At 53.7% G+C, this 17,757-nt stretch overlaps 1 protein-coding gene across 2 annotated transcripts; it reads left to right on the top strand.

Moving 5' to 3' along the window:
• Positions 1–3,649: 3,649 nt before the first annotated feature.
• DEFB127 (defensin beta 127) lies at positions 3,650–5,751 on the top strand. 2 transcript variants are annotated; one of them, XM_008141244.3, is made up of 2 exons: positions 3,650–3,757; positions 5,432–5,751. In XM_008141244.3, the coding sequence occupies exons 1-2, from the start codon at positions 3,709–3,711 to the stop codon at positions 5,683–5,685; spliced, it is 303 nt and encodes a 100-aa protein (XP_008139466.3). In that variant the 5' UTR covers positions 3,650–3,708; the 3' UTR covers positions 5,686–5,751. The 2 variants fall into 2 exon arrangements, 1 of the variants encoding a protein (XP_008139466.3); XR_008557642.1 differs by lacking the exon at positions 3,650–3,757 and adding an exon at positions 4,541–4,643 and having other exon boundaries at positions 5,432–5,519.
• Positions 5,752–17,757: the final 12,006 nt, after the last annotated feature.

Below are 17,757 nucleotides of genomic sequence, written 5' to 3'. Positions count from 1 at the left end.
GGGTCTGGGAGAGGCCAAACGTCCCTGGGTCCGGGTGAGACCATGTGTCCCTGGATCCGGGTGAGGCCTCGTGCACCTAGGCCCGGGTGAGGCCATGTGCCCCTGGGTCTGAGAGAGGCCAAGCGTCCCTGGGCCCGGGTGAGACCATGCGTCCCTGGATCCGGATGAGGCCTCGTGCACCTAGGCCCGGGTGAGCCCAAGTGGCCCTGGGTCTGGGAGAGGCCAAGCGTCCCTGGGTCCGGGTGAGACCATGTGTCCCAGGATCCGGGTGAGGCCTCGTGCACCTAGGCCCGGGTGAGCCCAAGTGGCCCTGGGTCTGGGAGAGGCCAAGCGTCCCTGGGTCCAGGTGCGACCATGTGTCCCTGGAGCCGGATGAGGCCTCGTGCACCTAGGCCCGGGTGAGCCCAAGTGGCCCTGGGTCTGGGAGAGGCCAAGCGTCCCTGGGTCCGGGTGAGACCATGTGTCCCAGGATCCGGATGAGGCCTCGTGCACCTAGGCCCGGGTGAGCCCAAGTGGCCCTGGGTCTGGGAGAGGCCAAGCGTCCCTGGGTCCGGGTGAGACCATGTGTCCCTGGATCCGGGTGAGGCCTCGTGCACCTAGGCCCGGGTGAGCCCAAGTGGCCCTGGGTCTGGGAGAGGCCAAGCGTCCCTGGGTCCGGGTGAGACCATGTGTCCCTGGATCCGGGTGAGGCCTCGTGCACCTAGGCCCGGGTGAGCCCAAGTGGCCCTGGGTCTGGGAGAGGTCAAGCATCCCTGGGTCCGGGTGAGACCATGTGTCCCTGGATCCAGGTGAGGCCTCGTGCACCTAGGCCCGGGTGAGGCCACGTGGCCCTGGGTCTGGGAGAGGCCAAGCGTCCCTGGGTCCGGGTGCGACCATGTGTCCCTGGATCCAGGTGAGGCCTTGTACAACTAAGCCTGGGTGAGGCCACGTGCCCCTGGGTCTGGGAGAGGCCAAGCGTCCCTGGGTACGGGTGAAGCCAGATCCTGGGTCCGGGTGAGGCCGTGCGCCCCTGGATCCATCCGGGTGAGGCTGGGTCCCAGGCCCGGGTGAGACCACGCGCCCCTTGGGTATGGGTGAGGCCACGTGCCCCTTAGTCCGGGTGACGATGTGCCCCTGGGTTCGGCCGAGACCAAACCAGAGGGAGACGGACCTCCATTACCACCATTTGTCCACCATCCAGAGCTGAGGGGTCAGTGCTGACAAGTACACATAAGGAACTACTGGACATTGAAATTGGGTCTCAAAAGAACTGTTGGTCCAGGGGGAAGCTCGCTACAGATTGATTCATTTGCCTGTCAGCATAACTATTATTGCTCGTCTCACATTCAGTTCTTATTAGTATATATCTAGTGACATATGATCTCGCTCATCTAGGGGAAATGATGAACAACATAGACTGAGGAACAAGAACAGAACCAGAAGCAAGGAGGCATCGATCGGACTATCGGGCCTCAGAGGGAGGATAGGGGAGGGTAGGGGGAGGGTGGGGGGAGGGGGAGAGTTCAACCAAAGGACCTGTATGCATGCATATAAGCCTATCCAACGGTTAAGTTCAACAGTGGATTGGGGCATGCGTGGGGAGAGGGGTGGGATGGGAATGGGGGGATGAGGACAAATATGTGACACCTTAATCAATAAAGAAATTAAAAAAAAAAAAAAGAATAGAGTCCATGATTTATTTCACTAACTCTCTAGCCAATAACCAGGACTCCTTGTTTCTCTCCTTTAAGTCTTTTGATTCCTTGGGCACACCACAGCCGTGTATTAACCCAACTATCTGTTGCGTACATTTCTGCATGTAGACAGACGAGTGTTGCTATTGGCATTACACAAGATCATATATTAATACCACTATAAATACATGGTGATCAATTTCAATTAGTTCACCTACACCAGTGGTCGGCAAACCACGGCTCACGAGTCACATGCGGCTCTTTGTCCCCTTGAGTGTTCTAACGCCACTTCTTCAAAATAGACTCACCCAGGCCGAAAACCGACTTCTGCTCATGGGCTACGAGAAGTTTCAATCGCACTGTACGTGCGCGCCCGCACGTGGTATTTTGTGGAAGAGCCACACTTAAGGGGCCAAAGAGCCGCATGTGGCTCGCGAGCCACGGTTTGCCACCACTGACCTACACTGTCCAGAGGCTATTTTATATATATTGATTTCAGAGAGGAAGGGCGAGGGAGGGAGAGATAGAAACATCAATGATGAGAGAGAATCATTGATTGGCTGCCTCACACCTGAGATCGAGCCCACAACCTGGGCATGTGCCCTGACCAGGAATTGAACCTGTGATCTCCTGGTTCATAGGTTGACATTCAGCCACTGAGAAACACTGGCCAGGCTGTCCAGAGGCTATTGTACTGAACTACATACAATCAGAGCCTGAGTGAGAGGTTGTTAAGCTAAGAGCTATAGAGATGGGATAATCTCCAAAAGCTTGTTTTACTGATACCAGTGCCCTGGTTGGAATCTAAAATGAATTGTCATGATTCAAAAGAATTTCTGGATGGGTCTTAGACATGAAAATGACTGAGAACAATTCAAAATAAAGTCTGTTGATCTTTCTAAAGAGTTATAATGCCATAGAAATCAGAGTCTGGGTAACAAAATAATCCATACCGTTTCCTAAACCTGCACTAACAGGAAACATGTTGCTAAAGTAGCAGAGCTCCCAGAAGAATCCCCTCATCCTAGTCTCCTCCAAGGTATGGCCACTGAGAACAGAGATCAGAACAGAAAGAATACAAAAGAATTCTCTACGCTAGTAATTTTAAACTGCGGCAGGCATACTGGTGTACCTCAGAATTTTTTAAATATGCAACACCTGGCTATTTAGTTAGGGGTACTGACCTCTTGTCCCTTAGATTGTAAAAAAAAAAATGACAAGAGCTAACACAACAATAGCCATCTGGGTGTGAATGGATCAAACTTTTAACTATTTTTTTGTCAGATTGGTAAAAAAATATAATGTACTTTTTGGTGTGACAAATAATTTTAGTAATTAATTTATGTGTGCCATGAGATGCAAAAGGTTAACAATTGCCACTCCATAACTGCAGGAAAAACAAAAAACTTTGCTGTTCTTATCCATTAGGACGATGCTTTATGTTGTTATCTCTGACTTTTCTCCCTTTTTTGCTGTTCCTAAATGAAATTTTTATTATAATCATATGATTATTCCTCCATCATTATATATTGTTTGTCTGTGAATAATTAAATTAATCTAGGATGTAGAAATAAAAATTGGCTTCCATTTGGATTGATTAAAATGATAGACACAACACCTGGGATCCTAGACTTAGCTGAATGCAATAAATGGAATAGGCTTCATTATTTATATTAACTCATTCATTCTTAGAAGTGAGTACATGTCTACCTTGGTCTATCTGGGCAGACGGTCAAAGTAGAGAAAGCACAGATTCTTCTCCCCGGCAGTCCACAGCCCACAGAATGGCATCAGGGATGATGAAATAGAACATGCTGCGTCTGATTCCATGTAGGGGTAAAGTGGGTGACCTCAAATTTCCGGTGCCTGCCCACATGTTGCAAAATCCATAGATCGGAAGTTTGGGGACACACTTCGTACCATACCATCTGTTCTGGTTCAGTGCATAAGAATCCAAGTCTCTGAGGAAGGTGACATGGTGTGCAACTCACTGGACCAAGAGCTTTGGCTGCCACCTCCCTTGGGAAGCCTGGCCATGAAGCTCTTCCTGATCATTGTAATTCTGCTTTTCCAGAAGCTCACAGGTAATCTAGAGTTTTCCAGGGGCTCACACAAATCAACAATGGGATGGAGTATTTCTAAGAACCCAAGATAATTTTATAATTCATAGAAGGAAATAGGTCCCCTAGGGATGACTGAAGTCTACCCAATGTCATTAGAGATTCCCTCTTCCTGAGGCCTTCTACCATGGTACTATTCTTTTTTTTTCCCTCATGGTACTATTTTTAAAAAGGAGTACTCAGAGTTGAAAAGAAGCTATGATTTCCTCTGGGTAAGTCTCATTGTAGAAAGTAATGCACCCAATATCTAGGGATGCACTTATTTCTTTGGATACAGTTTTTACTCTGGCATCCAATCATATTGTCTTCCATCGTATATATGGTAGAGTGTGAATAGTGGGAAAAGAGTGGAAATAGATATATATTAGTCTATTTTACTACAGAGTGTGAATATTCACAAACTCTGGAATCAGGTTTAAGAAACAGGCCTTCCATGTCCACTACTGGTTTGTCAGCTTTGGATAAATGGTGAAGACTCTCTAAGTCTCAGTTTCCTCATTGATGGAGATAATGACACGGGACTCATGAGGGCCTTATTAAATGATATAACATTTGTTAAATACCTAGCATAGGGGTTGGCATATACTAAGAACTTGAAATTTCTCTTTCAAAACCATATCTATTAAATTTGCCTCTTATTATAGTAATGGTGATGGCATGTTCCTGGGTCCCTAAATTCCTAACAATCAAAGGAGTTCTAGAACCTGAGGTTGGAGACATCTTTGTTCTCAATCTTCCTCTGGGGCCTATTCTAGAAGGTTGTACCAGCCCAGAAACCAATATTTGAACATCCTAACTCTTAGATCATAGAAAGTATTTAGGATCACTAAAGGAAAGAATATATCTCAAGGTGAGCAAAGGTCTGGGACTGAATATTGGAGGAAATCTTGGAACTAGAGGTAGAGGAAGAATGAGGAGTCACAGAGGCATAAAACAAGTCCAAGATTATTGTAATAACTTAGAAGCCAAAGGAAGATAGGCATTGCCAAAAATGGACAATGCCAAGAAAGAAAGAAAGAATGAAAGAAAGACAGAGAGAGAGAGAGAGAGAGAGAGAGAGAGAGAGAGAGAGAGGAAGAAATGGAAAATGCTAAGAATTAACAGGGGAGGGAGGAAGATTATTGAGGGGAAAAAATAACCTGACTGGATAAGAAAGTCATTCTTGACCATGGCAGTGAGTATGAACCCAAGAACATAATTTGACCCAGAAATAAATACACAGTAAATAATTATTATACTCTGGGTAATAAAGGTGGAGCCGTTATAAAAAAAAAATGAGTGCCCTGGGAACATTCAAACAGAGGAAGATTTGCTATTGTTCCCTGATGGAGTATAGTGCCATGCCCTGAAATCAAGGAATCAACTTCTTTGTTTTCTTATATATCTGATGCTCTTGATGGAGTCCATCAGATGTTGACTAGAAGCCCAAAACCTTGGGGGAACTAAATATGAGTAATCAGATAGATATAAACACTGAGGTTTGCCTTCTTGGGGCATCCTCTGTGGGATATTACGGGTATTTGCCTTGTGAATTTCTCATACACCTAATCCCTACAAATTTCCTCTATGTTTTCCATGTCCAAAGTTGCCTTTCAATCTCAAACACTGACTTTGATCAATTGTTTTTTATGTGCACAGTAACTGAACAACTTAAGAAATGCTGGGGTCAATATATACAAGGAAACTGCAGAAAAATATGCAAAGTAACTGAAACACGTGAAGTACTATGTGAAAATGGGAGATATTGTTGCCTCAATATCATGGAACTGGAAGCACGTAAAAGAATACCAAAGCCAACTCGTCCAAAGCCAATGACATATGCAATAACTTTACCTCAAGATTATGATACATATGTAGGAAATTATATAAGCCCCAAGACAAATTCTCCATAAATCAAGTACAATTCTCCATTCATTTATTTCTTAACCTATCCTAATAAACTAAGGTGATGTAATCCACATCTTTTCCTGTCTGGTTCCTTAATTCTCATTAGACCTTAAAGCAGATTCTAATCAAGTTCATTGCCAGTTTTCTGACTTATTTATTCTTTAACCAGCAATTGGACACTCAGTATACCAAGTGATAAGAACTCAGAGCATCCCCTTGAAAAGGGGATATAACCAGTGCACTACAAAAAAAAAAATCTATGTGGAAAATTGAAAGAAGAAGCTCAGGAAAGTAGACATGTAATTCTGGAGAGGGAATGGTGAAGCCAAGTATTCAGGGGAAATTCACCAGTGAGTTAAAAGTGGTACCTTGTGAACTGTGTCAGATATCAACAGGTGACGGATAGTAAAGAAAGTGATTTGATTAAACAGATTGAAATCAACAAACGGAAGGAAATTAGAAAAGACAGGACATTTCAGAAGGATATACATGCATTTTGATTTAAGAATATAACAACCAAAGTTGAACTATGGGAAGTCTAATTTCTTTAGTTCCTTTGTAAAATCAGTGAACTGGGAAGGGAGAGATGAATTGGTTCCCACTATGGTGGCGCTCACTATATAAGGTGGAGGCAGACATAAATATATAATTCCAAGACGGAGGAGTTTCTTTGTTGTTGTTTATTTTTTTAACTTTATTTTTATTGTTGACACTATTACAGATGTCCCCATCCCTGCCCCTTTGCCCACCTTCACCTATCCCCCGTTACCCCCTCCCTCTGGCCATCACCACACTGTTGCCTGTGTCTGTAGGTTATGCATATATGTTCTTTGGCCAATCCCTTCACCTTCTTTCATCCAGTCACCCCCTCCCCACTCCTCTCTGACAGCTGTCAGTCTCCTCCATTGTTGTTTTGTGTGTTACCACTAGTAACAGCATCCTTTTGGTGCCTGGGGCCCTTTGGAGTTTAGAGAAAATGCAAAGGACCTAGGAATTGGTCTGAATTGCAATATTAGGCCCAAAATCCAAAACAATGACAACACCCAATGCTGGCAAGGATGTGGAGTAAAACTCTCATTCACTAAAAGATGGGACATGCCACTTTGAAAGATAGTTTGGCAGTTTCTTACAAAACTAAACACACTTTTACTATACAAATCCAGCAATATTTATTCAGTACTAAAGAGAAATGAGTTGTCAGGTCATGACACCCAGGGCCGGCCCAAGGTGTAGGCAAGCCTCATATGGCAGCTGCCCAGCCGCCCATGGCCGCCTGAGGCTCAGGTAACCAGGGCCGGCTGAGGCTTGCACTGCCGGCAGCTGCAGAGGTGTGATGGGGCGTCACCTTCCCCTGATCACAGGGTCACCTCTTGCCCCTAAGGGCTCCTGGACTGTGAGAGGGGGCAGGCTGGGCTGAGGGATCCCCCTCCAGTGCATGAGTATTCATGCACCAGGCCTCTAGTATATAATAAAAGCCTAATATGCTAAGTGTCCAGTCATCCGGTGACCGGTTCACTGTTCAACCAATCAAAGCGTAATATGCTAATGATATGCTAAGGCCGCTCAACTGCTCACTATGATGTGCACTTACCACCAGGGGGTAGTCGACTGGTTGACCAGTCGCTATGACATGCACTGGCCCCAATCTTGCACCGGTGGGGTCCCTCTGCCTGGCCTGCACCCTTTCATAATCTGCGACCCCTTAGGGGATGTCAGAGAGCCGGTTTCAGCCTGATCCTGCAGGCTATTCCCCTTGGGAGGGCGCCAGATACAGAGGTCACAGCTGGCGAGTTCTGCTGTGGTGGCACAAGCCTCTCCTGATTGGGACTGATTGGGAGCGAGCCTACGGCAGGCCCAGTGGGGCTGGGATGCACAGGAGCGGCAGGTAGGAGCTGCAGGAGGCACTGGACTGCGGATTTCGGCCCTATTCCTGCAGGCCACTCAGAGGGGACCCACACGTGCAAGAATTCATGCACCGGGCCTCTAGTATCTATAATAATAAAAGGGTAATATGCTACTTACCGACTGGACGTCCTTCGAGATGTCATTATGGACATCTTTCCGGACAAAGTCGGGGCCGGAGGGAAGCCCAGGTCCTGGGTGCCTGCCAGCGGCCTGAGTGAAGTCTGGGTGCCTGCTGGTGGCCTGAGCAAAGCCCAGGTCCCGGGTGCCAGAGGGAAGCCGGTGCCAGCATCCAGGGGAAGGAAGGCCTACTCTAATGCATGAATTTCATGCATCGGGTCTCTAATATAAATATATATATCTTTGTCTTGCTTCATAATCACAATTCCAGCTGCTGATTTAAGCGCCCTGAATGAACTCTGGGAGCCATGAATTGTACCAGGGTACATTTTTAATAGTTATGGTACAGAGTTGATAAGTGAATGCTCAGCGAGATCCTGACAATACACAAAGCTGGCAGCAGGATACTACATTTGATGTATATAGTATCACCACTGAAATTATAAATAAATCTTCCTTTATTTAAATGACTGTAGAATGATGCTGATTCTACTTCCTTCAATATAGTCACCCAAGGTAATCTATTCCGTCTTCCCAGATTCCACTGACCTTGCTGTCACTTCATGCCCCGGTTCACTCTTTCCCCTCATCTAGCCCACTCTCCGGTGGAAAGGAGACTGTGTCTTCTCTATGTCTGGGAATATGGTGTGATCCAGGGTGAGGTAGGTCTTTGAGGCAGATACGATGCCCTGAGAAATACAGGCTTTTTTCCTCAAACAGTGACCTAAGATAAGGGTCTCCTTTTCTTCTCTCAAAAAGCAAGCACTATAGGTTGTAGTGCAGTGTCTCCTCACAATAAACCTGAAAGTGCAATCAGAACAAAGCCACAACCATGAATGCTGGTCAAGCAATGCAATAAAAGGAAGTCTATATGGGACCAAAGTGTTTTTCTCCAGGTGCTGATTTGTGATCTTGTTTAGCTCAAATATAAATTTTAGAAGCAGCTGTCCTCAAGTTTGACCCAAAGCATTTTACTTTTATCAGTGTGAGTGCTGTGTTCCCTCACTATCCTCAACTAGCAGTTTACTCTAACTCCTAGTCCAAATTTCAAAAGGAACCACCTTGATGGTCTCAGCTGAGTAACACTTTCTACATCCGGCCACTATTAGCACAGCCTTTGGGTAAGCTGCATTGAGTCAGGTGCCCACCCTTGTGCAGGGTATAGCCTAATGCTGCCTCCCAGAGGAGAGAGTTATGAACAGGGCGGTGACAGCAGCAAGGGGTCTATAAAGATGACAGGCACTGTACTAGTATGCACACCCTCGAGAATCCTCTATTTCCTGACATATACAAGCATTCAACCTGTGACCCAAGACATAAAACTAAGAAGAACACTTAAGTCCTCTCTCTCCCATCCTCTACTTCCAGGTAATCAACAAATTTGGTTAATTCTATCTTCTAATTAGGTAGGGATGGTTGCCATAGGGGAAAGAGTTGTAGGAGTGGGTGGAAAAAGTGAAGGGGAACCTAGGTATGGTATCAAATGGGTACTAGACTTATTGGGGTGATCACGTGGTAAGTTATATAAATGTCTAATCACTACGTTGTATACCTGAAACTAATATACTATTGTATGTCAGCTATAATTGAAAAAAATTTTTAATTACTTAAAAAGTAATCCTATATAATAAAACCCTAATATGCAAATCAACCCAACGGTGGAACGACTGGTCACTATGATGTGCACTGACCACCAGGAGGTAGATGCTCGATGCAGGAGCTGCCCCCTGGTGGTCAGTGCACTCCCACAGGGGGAGCGCTGCTCAGCCAGAAGCAGGGCTCACGGCTGGTGAGCACAGCAGTAGGAGCCGCAGCACTAAGGATGTCCAACTGACCACTTAGGAGTGGGCCTAAGCGGGCAGTCAGACATCCCCCAAGGGCTCCCGGACTGTGCAAGGGCACAGGCCAGGCTGAGGGACCCTCCCGCCCCCCGCCGAGTGCACAAATCTCGTGTAGTTGGGCCTCTACTATTGTAATAAATTTGCATGGTAACAAATAATTAGTAGAATTAGTGGGGTGATCACATTATAAAGTATAAAAATGTTGAATCACTATATTATACTAGTAGCCCATTTGCAGGAAGAATCCTGCAAGCGGCCGCTGCCGCCGCATGCACTGCTGCTGCCGCTGTCATTGCAGCCGCTGCGCCTGCACCCGCGTGCCGCTGCCGCCTGCCCTGCTCCACCCCGCTCCGCCCCGCTCCGCCCTGCTCCGCCCCACCCCGCTCCGCCCCACCAGGGCTTTCCCTCTGGCAGCCATCTTGCTTTCTGCTTTTCCTCCCTCTTCCTTCTAAGTTGTCTTCAGTCTTCACTTCTCCCTCCCTCAGCGTATGCAAATTAACTGCCATCTTTGTTGGGTATTTGCATACTCGTCCTGATTGGCTGGTGGGCATGGCTTGGGCATAGTGAAGGTGCAGTCAATTTGCATATTACTATTTTTTTTATTAGGTAGGATAACTGAAACTAATATGACTAATATATTGTGCATCAACTATACTTAAATTTAAAAATATCAATGAGGGAAAACCAAGATGGCAGCATAGGTTGAACACCTAACCTGCCGCCTGGCACAACAATTTCAAAAATACAACTAAAAGTCAGAACGGACATCATCCAGAACCACAGGAAAGCTGGCTGACTGAAATGCCCACAACTAGAAGGAAAGAGAAAACCACAGGGAAAATCAGAGGAGCCATAGGAGCCTGAGGTATGGAGACATGGGCGGAGACACAGGTGCGCACGCATGCGAGGAAAATGGAGACGCAGAGGACAGGGCGGCTGATGGCCTGGCTGGCGTTCTCTAGCGGGAAGGAGATAAAAGCTCCAGATTGCGCTGAACCCCAGCCCCAACTGCACTGAACCCCAGTTCCGGGAGAGACCCTGGGAAGCCAGGCTCATGCTGGGGGAATCTGGGCTGTGGGGCGGACGCACAGAGGAGCGGCGAAAGGCAGAGCTCCGGAGGCGCGCACATGAATGCACACAGAGGACGGACTATTGCCTGTGCCGCTGAATTGCCCTGGCAGGGAGGAGACAGGGGCTCCGGACCGTGCTGAACCCCAGTTCCGGCTGCACTGGGCCCCGGTTCCGGGCGAGACCCTGGGAAGCCAGGCTCATGCTGGGGGAATCTGGGCTGTGAGGCAGAAACGTGGAGGAGCGGCGAAGGGCAGAGCACCGGAGGCGCGCACAGGAATGCGCGCAGAGGATGGTCTGTTGACTGTGCCGCTGGATTGCCCTGGTGGGAAGGAGACAAAGGCGCCAGACTGCGCTGAGCCCCAGTTCCGACTACACTGAAACCCAGTTCCAGGCGAGAATCTGGGAGTCCAGATTCATTGGGGGAGAGACTAGACTGTTTGGCGGCAGGCGAAGCTCCAGGGCGCTTTTCTCTCAGAGATGTTTGCAGGGAGTACAGAGAGACACTGAGACCCAGGAACCTCATAGGGCAGGGCTGACGGGAAGCCAAGGCTGTAGGCTCCACCCTGAAACTCCGCCCCATCCAAGCTGAGCACAGAGGCTTTTACAATTTTGCAAGTCTAGTTGAATAAGGCGGTCTCCCGGCATAGACACAGCTGATCCTCACAGCCAATTGGACTGGAGGTCAAATCCTCCGTGTACCAACAGCAATCAAGGCTTAACAACACCAAGACTTTGCATTCAGCCCACAAAGGGGAGTACCAAGAGCAACCACCTAGGGAGATTGGGGAAGCTGAGCCACCAGCCCCTATAGGTCACTGACCACACAAAGCCACTCCATCAACATAGGGAGGCAGCAAAAAGGTGGAGACACCGAAGCAGGTCACGAATAGAAGGGATGAAGGAAAGTAAACTAATGGACGACACAGTGTTCAGAACCACATTTATAAGGCTACTTAAGAATCTTCTGGAGGACCAAGATGGCAGCATAGGGCAGACGCCTGATTGTTGCCTACCACAACAATTTTGAAACTACAACTGGAAAACAGAGCAGACACCATCCAGAACAATGGCCGGAGGAATTGCTGAGAAGGAATTGACCGATGGGAGTTGGGATCGGGAAGACGAGGCCCCGCTGGGTCCCAGATCCAGGTGCGCTCGCCCAGCGACTGGTCGCCGCTGCAGACCCGAGTGCAGCCGCAGTGACCTCGGACCAGCCCCCCGCCGTGCAACGGGCGCACCGGAGCTTCACCGAGCCCGCCGCCCAGCAAGTTCCACGGCAGCCGCCCCGGAGCTTTGAGAAAATGGCCAAAGGAATTGCTGAGAGGGAATTGACCAACAGGAATTGGGATTAAGAAGACAAAGCCCAAAAACCAAGATGGCGGCATAGGTTAAACACCTAACCTGCAGCCGGGCACAACAATTTCAAAAATACAACTAGAGGTCAGAACGGACATCGTCCAGAACCACAGGAGAGCTGGCGGACTGAAATGCCCACAGCTGGGGGGAAGGAGAAGGCCACGGGGACAGTCGGGGAAGCCGTAAAAGCCTGAGGTATGGAGAAACGGGCGGAGACACGAGCACACGCGCCTGCGGGGAGGATGGAACCGGAGAGGAGGGGGCGGCTGATGACCTGGCCGGAGTTCACTGGCAGGAAGGAGATAAAGGCTCCGGAGTGCGCTGAGCACCGGCCCCGATTGCACTGAACCCCATTCCGGGCGAAACCCTGGGAAACTCACTCACTTTCGCAACTCCGCCGCCCCCGCAGGCCGCCCGGCCCGGGACGCTGGGGACGCCGCCGCCGCGGCGGCGCCCGGAGCCCGGCGGCCTCCCAGCACCCGTCCCCGCCGCGCAGCCCCCGCGCGCCTGGTCCCGCGGGCCGCGCGCCCCGCACACCGGACGGAGGCCCGGGCGCCCTTTCCCTGCACCTCCCGGCGGCGCTAGACTTCAGTAGAGTTGACTGAAATGAAGGGATTAAGAAGTACAAATTGAGAAGTTTGAAAAAGATGGCGGCGGAGGTTAAAGGCTGTTCTGTTGCCTCGCACCCAGCGAAATCGGAGGGGATGAGGTGTGGAGGTGCGTGGGTCTGGCTGGTGGCGGGGGAAAGGGGCTTTTGTTTCAAACCTAAGGGAGATTAGCTCTCCATCACCCTGAAACCCATCTTCTAGCGAACCCCGGGAGACCCAGATGCCTGCGGGGAGAGGCGGGACTCTTGCAGAGGTGCGCCCAGCAATCAGTGTTTGCTGCGCTGGAGTGCGGAACGAGGGGACTTAGATACATGGAAGGCAGAAGGACCAGACTCACAGCCATCGAGGCTCGCCGCACCATGGCCTGTTGGCGCCCTGAGACCCCGCCCCGCCCTGGGACCCGCCCCGCACGTTTGGAAGACCTGCCCCGCAAGTCTTGCAGGCACACCTGCGCCCCAAGCAACGGCTTATGCATGTGGGTGGCCTGCCCTCTGGCAGCGGACCAGATGATCTGCTGTTCTAGTCGGACTGCTCCAGGGCCACTCAGACAGGAGGAAGAAACTACAGTTTTTGCTGTAATCCTTGCTGAGTGCCTAAGGCAGTAGCTGATCTACACCCCATTGGAGACCCAGAAACGGGCATCTAGTGGTCTGTGGGAGATGACTCCAGATTTCAACCACGTGCATAAGGGACACATTCAACGGGAATATTCAGTGAGCGCCAAAGCTTTGCTGCACCAAGACCCGGCCCATAAACGTGTCTCCTGCACAGCAACTCTTCCTTTATAGACAAAGAGAGCCCCCCCAGTGACACCAACAACAATCAAGACTTAACTATACAAAGGAGGACCAAGATGGAGGCATAGGGCGGAAGCCTGATTGTTGCCTACCACAACAACTTTGAGACTACGACAAGAGAGCAGAGCAGACACCATCCAAGACCACCATAGGGCTGGCTGAGTAGATGCTCTACAACTAGAATAAAAGAGGGGTATGTGGGATGATGCTGATGCCGGTGACCCAAAGACCACACTTTAAGAACTACAGCTCAGGCGACACAAAAGAACTATGGCTCAGGCGATACAACAGCGGCCTGGAACGTGCTCGGCGCAGTTCCCCCCGGCGGTCTCCGGCTGAGGGGACGGCTCCACTGGCAGCCAAGCACGGACAGACGAGCCCCTATGAGACATGGGGTGGGAGACTCCGCGCTTGCTGACCTCTGAGTCCGTCAAGAATCTCAACGCCCCGGAAGCGGCCAGGTGCGCATGCTCGGCGACCGGCCACCTATGCAGACCCAAGGGCCGACGCAGCGACGCCAGACTGGCCCACCGCCATGCACCGGGTGCACCGGAACTTCGCCGAGCCGCCGCCCGACGAGTTCTGCAGCAGCCATACTGGAGCTCTGGAAGGATGGCCAGGGGAATTGCTGAGGGGGGATTGACCGTCAGGAATTGGGATCGGGAAGACGGGGCCCCGCTGAGACACGGGTGCGGGCGGGGTTGCGCGCCTCTGGACTCGGGTGTGGTCACACGCCTCTGGGTATAAGTGAGGCCTCACGTCCCTGGGTCTAGGTGAGGCCACATGCCCCTGGGTCCAGGTGAGGCCGGACTCCGGGTCCGGGTGAGGCCAAGTGCCCCTGGACCCGGATGACGCTGGAACCCATGCCCGGGCGAGGCCAAGCGCCCCTGTGTCTGGGAGAGCCCACACACCCCTGGGTCCAGGCGAGACCATGTGTCCCTGGATCCGGGTGAGGCTGCGTGCACCTAGGCCCGGGTGAGCCCAAGTGGCCCTGGGTCTGGGAGAGGCCAAGCGTCCCTGGGTGCGGGTGAGACCATGTGTCCCTGGATCCGGGTGAGGCCTCGTGCACCTAGGCCCGGGTGAGCCCAAGTGGCCCTGGGTCTGGGAGAGGCCAAGCGTCCCTGGGTCCGGGCGAGATCATGCGTCCCTGGATCCGGATGAGGCCTCATGCACCTAGGCCCGGGTGAGCCCAAGTGGCCCTGGGTCTGGGAGAGGCCAAGCGTCCCTGGGTCCGGGTGAGACCATGTGTCCCTGGATCCGGGCGATGCCTTGTGCACCTAGGCCCGGGTGAGCCCAAGTGGCCCTGGGTCTGGGAGAGGCCAAGCGACCCTGGGTACGGGTGAGACCATGTGTCCCTGGATCCGGATGAGGCCTCGTGCACCTAGGCCCGGGTGAGCCCAAGTGGCCCTGGGTCTGGGAGAGGCCAAGCGTCCCTGGGTCCGGGTGAGACCATGCGTCCCTGGATCCGGATGAGGCCTAGCGCACCTAGGCCCGGGTGAGCCCAAGTGGCCCTGGGTCGGGGAGAGGCCAAGCGTCCCTGGGTCCGGGTGAGACCATGTGTCCCTGGATCCGGGTGAGGCCTCGTGCAACTAGGCCCGGGTGAGCCCAAGTGGCCCTGGGTCGGGGAGAGGCCAAGCGTCCCTGGGTCCGGGTGAGACCATGTGTCCCTGGAGCCGGGTGAGGCCTCGTGCACCTAGGCCCGGGTGAGCCCAAGTGGCCCTGGGTCTGGGAGAGGCCAAGCGTCCCTGGGTCCGGGTGAGACCATCTGTCCCTGGATCCGGGTGAGGCCTCGTGCACCTAGGCCCGGGTGAGCCCAAGAGGCCCTGGGTCTGGGAGAGGCCAAGCGTCCCTGGGTCCGGGTGAGACCATGTGTCCCAGGATCCGGGTGAGGCCTCGTGCACCTAGGCCCGGGTGAGCCCAAGTGGCCCTGGGTCTGGGAGAGGCCAAGCGTCCCTGGGTCCGGGTGAGACCATGCGTCCCTGGATCCGGATGAGGCCTCGTGCGCCTTGGCCCGGGTGAGCCCAAGAGGCCCTGGGTCTGGGAGAGGCCAAGCGTCCCTGGGTCCGGGTGAGACCATGTGTCCCTGGATCCGGATGAGGCCTCGTGCACCTAGGCCCGGGTGAGCCCAAGTGGCCCTGGGTCTGGGAGAGGCCAAGCGTCCCTTGGTCCGGGTGAGACCATGTGTCCCTGGATCCGGGTGAGGCCTCGTGCACCTAGGCCCGGGTGAGCCCAAGTGGCCCTGGGTCTGGGAGAGGCCAAGCGTCCCTGGGTCCGGGTGAGACCATGTGTCCCTGGATCCGGGTGAGGCCTCGTGCACCTAGGCCCGGGTGAGCCCAAGTGGCCCTGGGTCTGGGAGAGGCCAAGCGTCCCTGGGTCCGGGTGAGACCATGTGTCCCTGGATCCGGGTGAGGCCTCGTGCACCTAGGCCCGGGTGAGCCCAAGTGGCCCTGGGTCTGGGAGAGGCCAAGCGTCCCTGGGTCCGGGTGAGACCTTGTGTCCCTGGATCCGGGTGAGGCCTCGTGCACCTAGGCCCGGGTGAGCCCAAGTGGCCCTGGGTCTGGGAGAGGCCAAGCGTCCCTGGGTCCGGGTGAGACCATGTGTCCCAGGATCCGGGTGAGGCCTCGTGCACCTAGGCCCGGGTGAGCCCAACTGGCGCTGGGTCTGGGAGAGGCCAAGCGTCCCTGGCTCCGGGTGAGACCATGTGTCCCTGGATCCGGGTGAGGCCTCGTGCACCTAGGCCCTGGTGAGCCCAAGTGGCCCTGGGTCTGGGAGAGGCCAAGCGTCCCTGGGTCCGGGTGAGACCATGTGTCCCTGGATCCGGGTGAGGCCTCGTGCACCTAGGCCCGGGTGAGCCCAAGTGGCCCTGGGTCTGGGAGAGGCCAAGCGTCCCTGGGTCCGGGTGAGACCATGTGTCCCTGGATCCGGGTGAGGCCTCGTGCACCTAGGCCCGGGTGAGCCCAAGAGGCCCTGGGTCTGGGAGAGGCCAAGCGTCCCTGGGTCCGGGTGAGACCATGTGTCCCAGGATCCGGGTGAGGCCTCGTGCACCTAGGCCCGGGTGAGCCCAAGTGGCCCTGGGTCTGGGAGAGGCCAAGCGTCCCTGGGTCCGGGTGAGACCATGCGTCCCTGGATCCGGATGAGTCCTCGTGCACCTAGGCCCGGGTGAGCCCAAGAGGCCCTGGGTCTGGGAGAGGCCAAGCGTCCCTGGGTCCGGGTGAGACCATGTGTCCCTGGATCCGGATGAGGCCTCGTGCACCTAGGCCCGGGTGAGCCCACGTGGCCCTGGGTCTGGGAGAGGCCAAGCGTCCCTGGGTCCGGGTGAGACCATGCGTCCCTGGATCCGGATGAGGCCTCGTGCGCCTAGGCCCGGGTGAGCCCAAGAGGCCCTGGGTCTGGGAGAGGCCAAGCGTCCCTGGGTCCGGGTGAGACCATGTGTCCCTGGATCCGGATGAGGCCTCGTGCACCTAGGCCCGGGTGAGCCCAAGTGGCCCTGGGTCTGGGAGAGGCCAAGCGTCCCTGGGTCCGGGTGAGACCATGTGTCCCTGGATCCGGGTGAGGCCTCGTGCACCTAGGCCCGGGTGAGCCCAAGTGGCCCTGGGTCTGGGAGAGGCCAAGCGTCCCTGGGTCCGGGTGAGACCATGTGTCCCTGGATCCGGGTGAGGCCTCGTGCACCTAGGCCCGGGTGAGCCCAAGTGGCCCTGGGTCTGGGAGAGGCCAAGCGTCCCTGGGTCCGGGTGAGACCATGTGTCCCTGGATCCGGGTGAGGCCTCGTGCACCTAGGCCCGGGTGAGCCCAAGTGGCCCTGGGTCTGGGAGAGGCCAAGCGTCCCTGGGTCCGGGTGAGACCTTGTGTCCCTGGATCCGGGTGAGGCCTCGTGCACCTAGGCCCGGGTGAGCCCAAGTGGCCCTGGGTCTGGGAGAGGCCAAGCGTCCCTGGGTCCGGGTGAGACCATGTGTCCCTGGATCCGGGTGAGGCCTCGTGCACCTAGGCCCGGGTGAGCCCAAGTGGCCCTGGGTCTGGGAGAGGCCAAGCGTCCCTGGGTCCGGGTGAGACCTTGTGTCCCTGGATCCGGGTGAGGCCTCGTGCACCTAGGCCCGGGTGAGCCCAAGTGGCCCTGGGTCTGGGAGAGGCCAAGCGTCCCTGGGTCCGGGTGAGACCATGTGTCCCTGGATCCGGGTGAGGCCTCGTGCACCTAGGCCCTGGTGAGCCCAAGTGGCCCTGGGTCTGGGAGAGGCCAAGCGTCCCTGGGTCCGGGTGAGACCATGTGTCCCTGGATCCAGGTGAGGCCTCGTGCACCTAGGCCCGGGTGAGCCCAAGTGGCCCTGGGTATGGGAGTGGCCAAACGTTCCTGGGTCTGGGGGTGACCATGTGTCCCTGGATCCGAG

Source organism: Eptesicus fuscus, chromosome 12 (assembly GCF_027574615.1).
Source record: "Eptesicus fuscus isolate TK198812 chromosome 12, DD_ASM_mEF_20220401, whole genome shotgun sequence".
Classification (NCBI taxonomy): domain Eukaryota; kingdom Metazoa; phylum Chordata; class Mammalia; order Chiroptera; family Vespertilionidae; genus Eptesicus; species Eptesicus fuscus.
This window is presented reverse-complemented; position numbering and strand designations above follow the sequence as displayed.